Source organism: Acomys minous, assembly GCF_964271855.1.
Source record: "Acomys minous genome assembly, chromosome: 9".
In the NCBI taxonomy this organism is placed as follows: domain Eukaryota; kingdom Metazoa; phylum Chordata; class Mammalia; order Rodentia; family Muridae; genus Acomys; species Acomys minous.
The window spans coordinates 81,966,649-81,978,756 of record NC_140490.1 but is presented as its reverse complement, the minus strand read 5'-3'; the positions used below and the strand labels follow the sequence as shown (position 1 = coordinate 81,978,756).

General features: G+C 61.2%; 3 protein-coding genes across 7 annotated transcripts in view; all 3 read right to left on the bottom strand.

Annotated features, from left to right (window-relative positions):
- SMIM24 (small integral membrane protein 24) overlaps positions 1-2,382 on the bottom strand; it is a 9,181-nt gene extending 6,799 nt beyond the window's left edge. The window contains exons 1-3 of the mRNA XM_084796552.1: positions 2,234-2,382; positions 513-624; positions 299-361 (exon numbers count right to left, since the gene is read on the bottom strand). Of these exons, the coding sequence (XP_084652678.1) occupies positions 299-361; positions 513-624; positions 2,234-2,306 (248 nt within the window). The 5' untranslated portion in view covers positions 2,307-2,382. The remainder of the gene's footprint in view (positions 1-298; positions 362-512; positions 625-2,233) is intronic.
- A 2,196-nt stretch (positions 2,383-4,578) lies between these two features.
- On the bottom strand, positions 4,579-5,645 carry SMIM44 (small integral membrane protein 44). The gene is made up of 2 exons (XM_084796550.1): positions 5,220-5,645; positions 4,579-5,068 (listed from the first exon to the last, which is right to left on the bottom strand). The coding sequence occupies exons 1-2, from the start codon at positions 5,512-5,514 to the stop codon at positions 4,866-4,868; spliced, it is 498 nt and encodes a 165-aa protein (XP_084652676.1). The 5' UTR covers positions 5,515-5,645; the 3' UTR covers positions 4,579-4,865.
- Positions 5,646-6,979: 1,334 nt separating this feature from the next.
- On the bottom strand, positions 6,980-11,786 carry DOHH (deoxyhypusine hydroxylase). Of its 5 annotated transcripts, none has more exons than XM_084796538.1 (5): positions 11,610-11,786; positions 9,711-10,026; positions 9,320-9,396; positions 8,353-8,593; positions 6,980-8,199 (listed from the first exon to the last, which is right to left on the bottom strand). In XM_084796538.1, the coding sequence occupies exons 2-5, from the start codon at positions 9,982-9,984 to the stop codon at positions 7,883-7,885; spliced, it is 909 nt and encodes a 302-aa protein (XP_084652664.1). In that variant the 5' UTR covers positions 9,985-10,026; positions 11,610-11,786; the 3' UTR covers positions 6,980-7,882. The 5 variants fall into 5 exon arrangements, with proteins under 5 accessions (XP_084652664.1, XP_084652662.1, XP_084652663.1 ...); XM_084796536.1 differs by having other exon boundaries at positions 9,711-10,029; positions 11,610-11,785; XM_084796537.1 differs by lacking the exon at positions 11,610-11,786 and adding an exon at positions 11,014-11,592 and having other exon boundaries at positions 9,711-10,029.
- Positions 11,787-12,108: the final 322 nt, after the last annotated feature.

The following is a 12,108-nucleotide window of genomic DNA, read 5'->3' as shown; positions in this document are numbered from 1 at the left end:
TATTCTACACTGGATGGTGGTGGCGCACACCTTTAATCCCAGCACTCTGGAGGCAGAGGCAGGCGGATCTCTGTGAGTTCGAGGCCAGCCTGGTTTACAGAGCGAGTCCAGGACAGCCAGGGCTACACAGAGAGACCCTGTCTTGAAAAACCAACCAACAAACCGAATATTCTACAGTAATTCCCCCCAGCTGCCTATTCCAACTCTGCCCCTACTTCTGTCACCTGAATGGCTGGACAGAGCTGACCTGCTGGGCCTCCTGATACTGTTTGCCTAAGGGTAGTCCCCCACAGGGTACCTTGACGCCATGTTCTGGCTTGCAATGTCCTCCATCCTGACCGTGGCCTCTTCATCTTCCCCTCTGCATGCATGGAAAGAAAGGCTGATGTCATGGATGCTGCCATGAACTCCATGAACCAGGAGGGATCGGCAGAGAGCAGTGAAGCAAAGAGACTTTCACTGAGGGGCAGGGGGCAGGGAGGCCCTCTAGGGGTGCAGGGGTGGCTCCTCACCTGGCTTTGGAGCACCAGACTCGGTTGACCAGCATGAGGATGAAGACTATAAACAGGAAGCCCACTACCGCGGCCAGGCCCACTAGCCAGGGCTTCAGGCGGCGTTCTGTTTCTGTGGAGGGCAGGACAGGTCAGAGACACAGTGAGAGGAGGAGCCTGCGGGGAGAGGAGGGGCCTGAGGGGAGAGGAGGGGCCTGAGCAGAGGGGAGGGGCCTTCAGGGAGAGGAGGGGCCTTCAGGGAGAGGAGGGGCCTGAGGGGAGAGGAGGGGCCTGTGGGGAGAGGAGGGGCCAGAGGGGAGAGGAGGAGCTTGAGGGGAAAGAGGGGCCTGAGGGGAGAGGAGGAGCCTGAGGGGAGGGGAGGGGCCTGAGGGGAGAGGAGGGGCCTGAGGGGAGAGGAGGGGCCTGAGGGGAGAGGAGGGGCCTGAGGGGAGAGGAGGGGCCTGTGGGGAGAGGAGGGGGCTGAGAGGAGAGGAGGGGCCTGAGGGGAGAGGAGGGGCCTGAGGGAGAGGAGGGGCCTGAGGGGGAGAGGAGGAGCCTGAGAGGAGAGGAGGGGCCTGAGGGGAGAGGAGGGGCCTGAGGGGAGAGGAGGGGCCTGAGAGGAGAGGAGGAGCCTTAGGGGAGAGGAGGGGCCTGAGGGGAGAGGAGGGGCCTGTGGGGAGAGGAGGGGCCAGAGGGGAGAGGAGGAGCCTGAGGGGAGGGGAGGGGCCTGAGGGGAGAGGAGGGGCCTGTGGGGAGAGGAGGGGCCAGAGGGGAGAGGAGGAGCCTTAGGGGAGAGGAGGGGCCTGAGGGGAAAGGAGGGGCCAGAGGGAAGAGGAGGAGCTTGAGGGGAAAGAGGGGCCTGAAGGGAGAGGAGGGGCCTGCGGGGAGAGGAGGAGCCTGAGGGGAGAGGAGGAGCCTTAGGGGAGAGGAGGGGCCTGAGGGGAGAGGAGGAGCCTTAGGGGAGAGGAGGGGCCTGAGGGGAGAGGAGGGACCTGAGGGGAGGGGAGGGGCCAGAGGGGAGAGGAGGAGCTTGAGGGGAAAGAGGGGCCTGAGGGGAGAGGAGGAGCCTGAGGGGAGGGGAGGGGCCTGAGAGGAGAGGAGGGGCCTGAGGGGAGAGGAGGAGCCTGAGGGGAAAGGAGGAGCCTGAGGTGAGAGGAGGAGCCTGAGGGGAGGGGAGGGGCCTGAGGGGAGGGGAGGGGCCTGAGGGGAGGGGAGGGGCCTGAGTGGGAGAGGAGGAGACTGAGGGGAGGGGAGGGGCCTGAGGGGAGGGGAGGAGCCTGAGGGGGAGAGGAGGGGCCTGAGGGGGAGAGGAAGGGAGGAGCCTGAGGGGGAGAGGGAGGGAGTTAACGAAAGGGTAGGGTCCTGAAGGGCGGAGCTTATCAAAAGGCAAGAAAAGGGGCAGGACACAGGAAGACCATGCACCACTAGCTGTCTCTGATCTAAGGGGCGGGGGTAGTGAAGAAGGCGGGGCAGGGAGAAGATGGCTTCCTGGATGGTGGGGATGTCAGAGAAAGAACTGCGGTAGGGGGCTCATAGGGGCCTTGACCGGCTCGGTGGAAGGCAGTGGCCTCAGCTTGTGGATGCCAAGAGGAGGAGAGAAGTGTAACAGGCAGGAGTGGGGCCCTGCGGAGAACTCATCCCTACCAGGGCCCTCCACACTTCTTCCTGCGCCTTTTCTGTGCCTCAGTTTCTCCTCGAGTTCCCAAGATCCACCCGACATGAGCTCCGCACCCCAGTCCTACCCTGCTGGGCCTCAGCGGGCGCCAGGAGCAGTGTGGCCAGCAGCAGCAGCAGCAGCCTACCCAGGGTGTCCATGGCCAGCGCGCTGGTGACGGGTCGGAGTCCAGATGCGAGTGTGAGTGGCGCAGGGCCCGGGTGGGGTTAAGATAGGGTGGTTGGGCAGGGGCGGGGCGGGGCGGCGGGGGGCGGGGGGGGGGACACACCTGTGTGTCCGGGCCTCCTAGGCCTGGCTGGATGGCCGTCAGGCTCCTGCTCCCAGGAGGGCAGAGTCTGCAGCTGGTTTAATATTAACGTGGACTGTCCCTCTCCGCACCGCCCCCTTCCCCAGGCACCTTGCATCCCCTGCTAGAGGTCAGAGTGCTTAGATGTGATGTCCACACCCTCACGTGCGCACAACTGGGTGTGGCAGTCAGGCTCGGTGGCTGGAACAATCTTTGCAGCTCTGCGCCTGCTAAGTCGCCCCTGCAGGGTTGGCAGCTCCATCAGCAGAGGCTCCCAGGGTAGGGGGGAAGGGACCTCAAGTCTGTCACAGAGCCACCTGCCTTCAGAGCATGCGGACACCTCCACACACACGGAACATGCTACACGCGCGCACACACACACACGCACGCACGCACGCGCACGCGCGCGCGCGGAACATGCTCCATACACACAGAACGTGCTTTCTGCCCTGACCTTGGGCCTCAGGCCGATTAGATAGTGAACCCCACCTGGGCAAAGGGGGCCCCCACCCACAGGGGTCACGGGAGCAGCCACAGCCCGGAAACGTGAAAGACTAACGATTCAGACATCGGTGCCTTAGGTCTGTTGTTCCCCCACACCGGAAGCCGAGGCAGGAGGATGGCTAGCCCCAGACCTAGCCTGGGTACCAGAAATAAAAACGTGTGCTGGGGGGAGGGGGTGCAGAGAGCTCTCCCAGCATGCTACACACACACACACACACTCGGGTTCCATCCCCAGCACCCCAGAAACCAGGTAGGGTGGCACATGTCTGTCACCCCAGCACTCAGAGGTAGAGGCAGGAGGATAAACAGGTCATAGCTTCATCTTCAGCTACATGTCAAGTTCGAGGCCAGCCTCACACGGTCTGGAAAATAAATTTTGGTTTTTGTTTCTGTTTTTGTGGTTTTGTACCAGAACTTAACTGTGTAGACCCAGGCAGGCCTTGAACTCACAGAGGTCCTCCTGTCCTCCTGAGCACTGTGACAAAAGATGATACCTCACCAGCTTGAAACTGTTTTTTATCCTAATCCTAGTTTAGTCCTAAACTAATCGTTTTTAAACTGTTACAGAGCAGCTGGAGAGATGGCTCAGTGGCTAGAGGCACTGACTGCTTGCTCTTCCAGAGGACTCAAGTTCAAATCCCAGCACCCACATGGCGGCTCACAACTGTCTGTAACTCCAAGATCTGAGTTACATAGACATACATGCAGGCAAAACACCAATGCACATAAAATAAAGGTTAAAAAACAAAACAAAACTGAGCCAGGTGGTGGTGGCACATGCCTTTAGTCCCAGCACTCGGGAGGCAGAGGCAGGTGGATCGCTGTGAGTTTGAGGCCAGCCTGGTCTACAAAGCGAGTCCAGGACAGTCAAGGCTACACGGAGAAACCCTGTCTTGAAAAAACCAAAAACAAACAAACAAAAAACTGTTTCAGAGTATCACTCTCTGGATACCCAGTGACAGACAGAACCTTCAGATAAACACTGGCCAGAGCCAGCAAGGACCAGCTTCAACCAGACAGGCATGGGATATCAATCCCACTGTATGTGGGTCCTCAGGGGTGCAGACTGATGGGCCGAGGTCTCACAGCCCAGGGGAAGCCGCACCACGTGGCTGTTTTTGCTTCATAGCTCTGGCTGGCCGGGAATTCGCCATGCTCCTGTCTCAGCCTCCTGAATGCTGAGAATGACAGGTTCCCCGGGCTGTGAGACCACGGCCTACACATTTCTCAGCGGCCTGCCTCACTTTCCCATCTGTGCTGCCAGGCTCACCGGAAGGCCCCAGGAGGGTTCTGTGGGAATGTGGGGGTCTGGGCTGAGACACAGAGGTGGGAGGGCGCACTTGGATAGTCAGACAAACTTTTAATTTGCATGTGAACTTGGCGGCAGAACTTTCTCCTTTCAGCAAACACTCCGGACGCAGGAGGAGGCTGAGTGAGGAATTATTCACAATGAGGAAAAGCCATTGTCTGTCTGTTAGCTTCAGGACAGCCAGGGCTGCTACACAAGGAAACCATGTCAGCGCCATGGAACATAGGCGGGGGGTGGGGGTGGGGGGGTTGGGGTGTGTGTGTGTGTGGGGGGGGGCCCACACCTGTCATCCCAGCACTCAAGAGGTGGCGACAGGAGGATCAGGAGTCTAACCTCCTCCCCTGCTCTATTTCAATTGGAGGCTAGCCTGAGCTACATGAGATCTTAATAAAGTGGGGGCGGAGTCTGCAAGCCCAGCACTCAAGCTGAGGCAGGGGAACTTTTAAGTATCAGGCCAGCCAAACCCTGTGTCTTACAATACACGTCATACAACACTCATGTCACACAGAATAGGTGGCCCAGCCAAGGTGGTTGGGGCACAGGGTACACGGGAACCGCCAGGCCCACCGGCGAACGTCCCAGGTGCTGTCCCCTTCCATGTCAGTCCAGCCTCCAAAAGTTGGTTTGCACAGGAGGGTCCTTGAAGGCGATGGAGGGCCGCCGAGGAGCACGGGCGGTGTCCTCCTCCCCACGCCAGGCCAGGGCCAGCTGAAGGTCCAGCTCTTCCAGGTCCTCCCCGGCCAGGCTGGCCCGCAGCTCCCGGGGACCTTCCTCCTGGTCAGGCTTAGGGCCAAAGGCCCAGTCTGCAGAACAAGAGGCTGGTGAGGGCGTGGCTGGCCCCGCCCCTGGCCCCGCCCACCCCTTCGACAGACCCTGGCCTGGACAAGGGGCTCCTGTCCCACGCCACCCGTGACCCCAGCCCAGGATGGATTAGCGGTACGGGGCATGGCTCACCAGCCAGGTCATGAGCTAGATCTTTGATGAGGTGGCCAACAATGGCGTAGGCCACTGCTACCACCAGGATGGCGGCCATCAGCAGATACAGGGCATAGCGAGGCAGGCGGATGGCGTCCAGCGGGGGCGGCCGGTACTCCTCATACATCGGAGGGGTTGGGCTCCAGTCCTCCGCCTCCCTTTTATCGAGGGACCCCTCCATGGCTGGGACACTACAGGAGCCTGTGGGAGGTGACCCACCTACGGAAGTATTAGGGGATGAGCTAAAAGGATTAGGACGGCTTCTCCAAGCCATCTGTCCGGATCAGGGCTGAATCCCTGGCCCCCTCCCTAGAAGTGATGCTGACATCCGCACTGACCCCAGGACCTTTGCCGGGTGTAACCCTCTGTCCAGGCGCACCCTAAACAAAAGGCTCGCCTGTGCAAGGCCCCAGGGAGTCTGGTGCTCTTGGGGAGCATGCAAATGGTGGTGGTGGGGGGAGCTGGGGGCCAGCGATGGAGGGACTAAGTGGGGACTCTGCTCATGGGTGTCCTCTGGTGGCCACTGTGGGGAGGACAGAGAGTAGAAAGTGGCACGGACCGTGGCTCTGGACTGGGTGCTTACAATGGCTGCCTGGCTAAGCAGGCATGGATGGAGCCCTAGGAGGTTCCAGAAACAGCAGGAGGCAGGTAGGGGCAGCCTGAGTGCTCCGTGAGAGACGGGGGTTCAAATCCCAGTTCTGAGAGTCGCTCTGGGCCGTGGCTATCCCAGGCTTTGGGTGGGTGGATTGCTCTGGAGCGAGGGGTTGGTGTCACATCACAGGACAGCAAAGCCCACAAGCACTGCCTCCAGCTTCCCGTGAGGAGTCATCCCGTATAAGCCCAGCATTCCACACGGGGTCGGACACAGGACGTTGGTCTTTGGAGTCTGTGAATGAGTTTTGCTCTCCAAGAGATATCAGGCAGAAGAACGGAGGTGGTGAGAGAACCAGACAAGACTCGGGAGAGCCAGAACAGGAAAGAGTGAAGCCAGGCAGGCGTGTAGGCCAAGGAGGGGGGGGCGGGTCACGCGGGGGTGGTGCTCCCGGGAGGAGGGAGATCGGCCGGGTCAGATGGTATCACGGAAGGCATCTGTACCGTGGCTTTCAGGTCTCCCAGGGGCAGTTCCTGGGGACAGGGTGGCCATGGCTGGTGGCGCAAGTCATAACGGGGAGAAATGGGGGATGAGGAGCATGTGCTATGACAGCCAGCCAGAAGTGACCAGCCAGGAAGAGGGACGGAGGGATCCTGGCATCCAAGACTGAGGCAAGAGAACTGCCATGAATTCCTGTCCATCCTGGGCTACGTACTGCACCCAACTAAAAAGAAACTTCAACTGGACATGATGTGTACCTGCCGTCATGGAGGCGGGGTGTGGGGGCGCAGGAGCCATCCTTTGCTACACTTCAGGTTGGAGTTCAAGGCCAGCCTGGGCTACGTGAGAGACCCAGCCTGGAGAGGAGCAAAGGTGGAGAGCTGGCTCATCGGTCAGCGCCCCTGCTGCTCTAGCCCAGGCCCTGGGTTCGATTCTTAGCACCCACATGTCTGAAGAACACACTCAGCTGCGGGCTAGCTCAGGCTAAGGTGCTCATCCTGCAGCCATGAAGACCGAGGCATGGTGGCCACACCGCACCCCAGCACTGGGGGTGGGGGGCTGAGACAGGAGAATGACCTGTCAGGCGCCAAGGCTTAGTCGACTCAGCAAGCTCCAGGTTCGCTATCACCACACACGGAGCCAGCGCTTGTGAAAAATAATTTATTTTATTTGTGTAGCGCCCTAGGGTCAGCCTGTGCTCCCTGCTTGGCCTGGATGTGAGGTGAGGCACTCCACACACTCCCAGATCCATGTGAACTCAGCATCAGTCACCGCTGTCCTGGAGCCCCACAGCCTTCCCGGTGCCTGGGAGCTTCAGAGCTGCAGTGCCTGCTGGTCTGGATCTGCACACGAGGCACAAAATCACAGAGCAGACAGCACCAGGAGTGAGCACTGTGCACCAGCACCCAGCGACACAGGTACAGGACAGGCGGCCAGGGCTGAGGCAGGCCCAGGACGAGGTTCCAGAGTCCCAGCAGGTGACCAGGTGACGGGCAGAGTCCTGGGTGGTGCAAAGGGCAGGTCAGGGTGCAGACGTGAGACATTCTGAGTGGCGCTCTGCGTGCTGCCGGGTGCTGACCTGGGTGGTACTGGGTGCTGTCCTGGGTGGTACTGGGTGCTGTCCTGGGTGGTGCTGGGTGCTGTCCTGGATGGTACTGGGTGCTGTCCTGGGTGGTGCTGGGTGCTGTCCTGGGTGGTGCCAGGTGTTGTCCTGGGTGGTACTGGGTGCTGTCCTGGATGGTACTGGGTGCTGTCCTGGGTGGTGCCGGGTGCCGTCCTGGGTGGTACTGGGTGCCGTCCTGGGTGGTACTGGGTGCCGTCCTGGGTGGTGCTGGGTGCCGTCCTGGATGGTACTGGATGCCGTCCTGGGTGGTACTGGGTGCCGTCGTGGGTGGTGCTGGGTGCCGTCCTGGATGGTACTGGGTGCCGTCCTGGGTGGTGCTGGGTGCCGTCCTGGATGGTACTGGATGCCGTCCTGGGTGGTGCTGGGTGCCGTCGTGGGTGGTGCTGGGTGCCGTCCTGGGTGCTGGCGGGTGAGCCAGGTGCCGGGTCAGGGTGGTGGCCGCAGGCGCTCCAGCCCATCTGCATACTGGAAGTCCTGGCCGCTCTCGTACTCATACATGTCCAGCGCCACCTCACAGCTCTCCCGCACCACTCGCTCGGGGTCAGTGACATGGTCCCGCAGCGCAGCCAGGCAAGCGGGCCTGGCAATGGCGCCCAGGGCCTCCGCGCATTCGTGCCGCACCATGGGGCTCTCCGAGGTCCGTGCCAAGGCGGCAGCCAACTCGGGCACGGCCGCCTCATGCTGCAGCTGGCCCAGCACGTAGCCCACCTCATGGCGGAAGAGCGCGCTGCCACAGCGCAGGCCTGCAGGGAAGGGCCAAGGAAACAGGGTAAGGACAGGAAGTGGGTGTGGGGTCCATGGCAGGAACTCTCCATGGCCACCATGGTCAGGGACTCCCAGGGTGTATGGGGGGAGGGTGGCTCCTGCGTGGTGCTGAGGTCCGGTCCCAGCCTCACCTTCGGCCAGGGCTAAGGCAGCCTCCTTGCCACCCAGGTTGCGCAGGGCAAACATGGCGCGGTACCGCTCAAAGAGTGGCCGCGCCTCGTCTAGCAGGGCATCGCGCAGCCGCCCGACATCGTGCTCCTCTGCAGGGGGCGCTGGGTCCACAGAGAGGTAGGGTCCGGCACAGGCCGCCTCCTCGGGGTGCTGCTGCAGCCACTCCAGACGCTTGACGGCCAGCTGGCACGTCTCAGCTACCTGCGGGGAGAGGGAAGTGGCTATGGGTCCCCAGCACTGAGAACATGGGGTTTGGGGTACACATCTGCCCAACCCCTACTCTCCCAGGCTGTGGCTGAGCCAGACTGAGGCTTTAGACGGAACACAGACTAAGGAGAGGCATGAACAAACACTCAGGAGGAGTGGAGACCCAGGGGAACAGTCTGTGCAAAGGCCCTGGGGCCGGATATAGCAGGACAGGCAAGGGGCTTGAGAAGCAGGGGACAGATCCATGCATGGGAGCCCAAGGAAGGACAAAGCCAGAGTGGAAGTCGCCCAGCAGCCACCACAGGTGCGATAGTAGATGCACATGCAGTGCATGCTTCACACAGCAGAATATTACACAGCCATGAACAGGAGCAAGGCTCCTACACACAGCACAGCGTGGACCAACTGTCAGGACAAGGCGATTAGTGAGACACAGACACAAAAGGCCACACAGGACAGGCCCCAGGAGAGGAGTGTACAGAACAGGGGGCTGTAGAGATGGGAAGGACATTTGTGGGTGAGGGGAAGGACCAGACAGATCACAGACAAGGGCCAGGTTCTCAGGGCTGGGGACCCGGAGCTGTGGGGAGAGCTTATGGGGCGCCCCTGCCCTCACCTCCTCCACCTCCAGAGCGTGCGTTCCCAGGAGACTACCCTGGCAACCAGACATGGACTCCAGAGCTGGTCCCCCCAGGCCTGGGCCCTTCAGAGTCCCCTCACCTCAATCACTGGGTCGGCGGAATACTGCTTCAGGAGGCCTAGGACTTCCGGGTTACCGATGGCCCCCAGAGCTTCCCCTGAGGAGACATGCCAGCAGGCAAGAGTTGGCTTGATGCCCAGCACCTGGCTGGCCCTCCTGGCCAAGGCTGGGCATACTTACTCAAGAATCCTTACTCAAGAAGCAGCCCCACCCCAGCCAGGGCCCCGGGGTGGGCAGGAAGTCCTCATTAGACCAAACAGGCTTAGAGATGAGGAGGACACAGTGTGCCAAGGCCCTGAGGCCAGGGACGGGCTGGCCGGGGTGCCTCCTGGGACCTCTGCTGCTAGGACACGGCCCCTCCCTTCTCTGCCCACAGCTCTGGTCCCACGTCTCTCCCTGCAGCTTACTCACCTGCCTCATGGCGCACCATGGGCTCCTGGCTCGTGTCCTGCAGCACGTCTGCCAGCACAGGGATGGCGCGCGCGTCCCGCACCTGGCCCAGGCAGAAGGCCAGCTCGTGCTTCAGAAGGGCAGAGCTGTCCTCGAAGCCGCGGCTGATCCAGGCGATGGCTTCAGGGCCACCAAGTCCCCGCAGTGTAAACAGGGCCCGGAAGCGGGCCTGCAGCGGCTGCTTGGGGTCCAGTAGGGTCTTCCCTATGGCCTCTACCTCCTGCTCCGTTACCATGATGACTGCTTCCCAGGGGCCGGGTTCTCTGCAGCCTTGATCCTGCTGTAGAAAGAGAGGGTGAAACCAGATGCTGTGGCCCAAGCTTGCTGTCCCAGCCCCAGGGACGCTGAGGCAGGAGGATCCCTTAGCTCCAGGCCGCCAAAGAACTTTCTCAAACCCCCACATCCACCACCCTCCACAGAAGGAAAAGAAAAAAAGCGCCCTAGAGCGCTCTTCACAGCCAGCTCGGCACAGGCGGTGGCTTTACATTCCTGAGCGGCCCACGGTCCTGCTATGCAGTTCCAGTAAGTCACTTTCTGTCTCTGGGCCTCTGCCCTGTGTATGTCACCGGCTCCTCGCAATACCCAGAGCTGGAGTTCTGGGGCACAGAGACCCAGCCCTGAGTCCCCTCCCTCTAGGCTTCTCCCCACCCCAGACCCTGGGCCTTCTACACAGGGTTCACCCTCTGCACAGCCTGACTGACGCAGACAACACGCCCAGCACACAGGAGCTTTCTCTCACAGGTGAATTAACATGGAACCAGATATCTCCGGGATGAGAAGGAGCCACTGTCTGCCATGGAGACACCAGCAAAGCCCCTGGCAGATGCGTCACAAACAGGACTAACAGGCTGTGGCAAGCTGGAAGGCATTCTGGGCTCTGATGTCACCCAGCGGCCCCTGGGTTTAATGAGGGAGGTATGGCTGCTCCAGCACCAATGTGCATCACAGGACAGCAGACAGCCACATTTTTTTTTTTTTTTTTTTTTTGGTTTTTCGAGACAGGGTTCCTCTGTGTAGCCTTGGCTGTCCTGGACTCACTTTGTAGACCAGGCTGGCCTCGAACTCACAGCGATCCGCCTGCCTCTGCCTCCCGAGTGCTGAGATTAAAGGCGTGCACCACCACACCTGGCTCATATCTTTTTTTTTTCTTTTTCCTTTTCTCCCCCCCCCCCGCCCCCCCCCCCCGTTTTTCGAGACAGGGTTTCTCTGTATACTCTCGACTGTCCTGGACTCACTTTGTAGACCAGGCTGGCCTCGAACTCACCTGCCTCTGCTTCCTGAGTGCTGGGATTACAGGCGTGCGCCACGTCGTGACAATGAAATTAATCAACACCCGGGAAGCAGGTCCACGGGAGCTGGCAGCCACTGAGTGGCAACGACATCCACTTCCCAAGTTACCCGGAGCAGCAGCCGAGGAGGCCCGGCATCTCGTGGGTCCTAGGTTGCTGCTGCTCTGGGTCGGAAAGGTTCCGGGCTGGTCAGGCCTAGTAATGGCCTCGCCTCGCTGGAGTGGCCGAGGCAGGAGGATGAACGGTCTCCAAACCCTGAAGCGGGGTGGGCAGGCGCGACCCGGGGCGCACGATGCCCCCGGTCCCCCCAGCACCTGGTCACCCGGGGAGCCGCGCAAGGGCGGCAAACCTGCTGCCAATCAAGCACGGGGAAGGGGCCTTCTGTAGGCACACGGGGAGGGAAGGCTAGCCTGGGCTAGCCTAGGCTACGTGACATCCTGTGTCAAGTCGAGTACGTAGGGTAAAAGGCCGCGAAGTCGCCCAATTCCTCGGGGGCAGTCTCCGCTCCTGCACCCCCACCGATAGTCCCTCAAAACGGAAGTCCCCTGGAAGCACTTCCGGCACCTCTTACCGTGCTCTCGGCTACGGGGGACTAGCGGCTGAGCCCCGCACTCTCCGGCCCGTAGAAGCCGGTCTCGGTGACAGCGTCACGGACCCCGGGAACAAGGAAGTCAGCAGCCGCGCCGCGCGTAGCGTCTTCTGGGCGCCGCCATCTTGGCGGCCACGTGACCTGGCCGGGCGGAACCAGAACCGGGTCGAGGGGTTGAACACGCACGGAACGATTCGGCGAGCAACGCCCCCCGCCGTCGTCAGGGCTGGAGACGCGACTTCCGGTCTTCCTCCCAAAGAAGATTCTCTCCGACTACCCCCCCCCCGGAGAGAAAAGAAAATGGTTAGTTCCGCCTCAAAGGTCAAAGGCGACCAATCCCGACCAGGCATGGGTAGGGATGGGGCGGGGCCATGTCACAGGGGGCGGGACCAAGAGTCTCCAGGACAAAAACAAACGAAAAAAAGAAATGGCAGGTAGGACAGGGGTTACGAGGTGGCACAGCGAGGAGGGCGCTTATCGC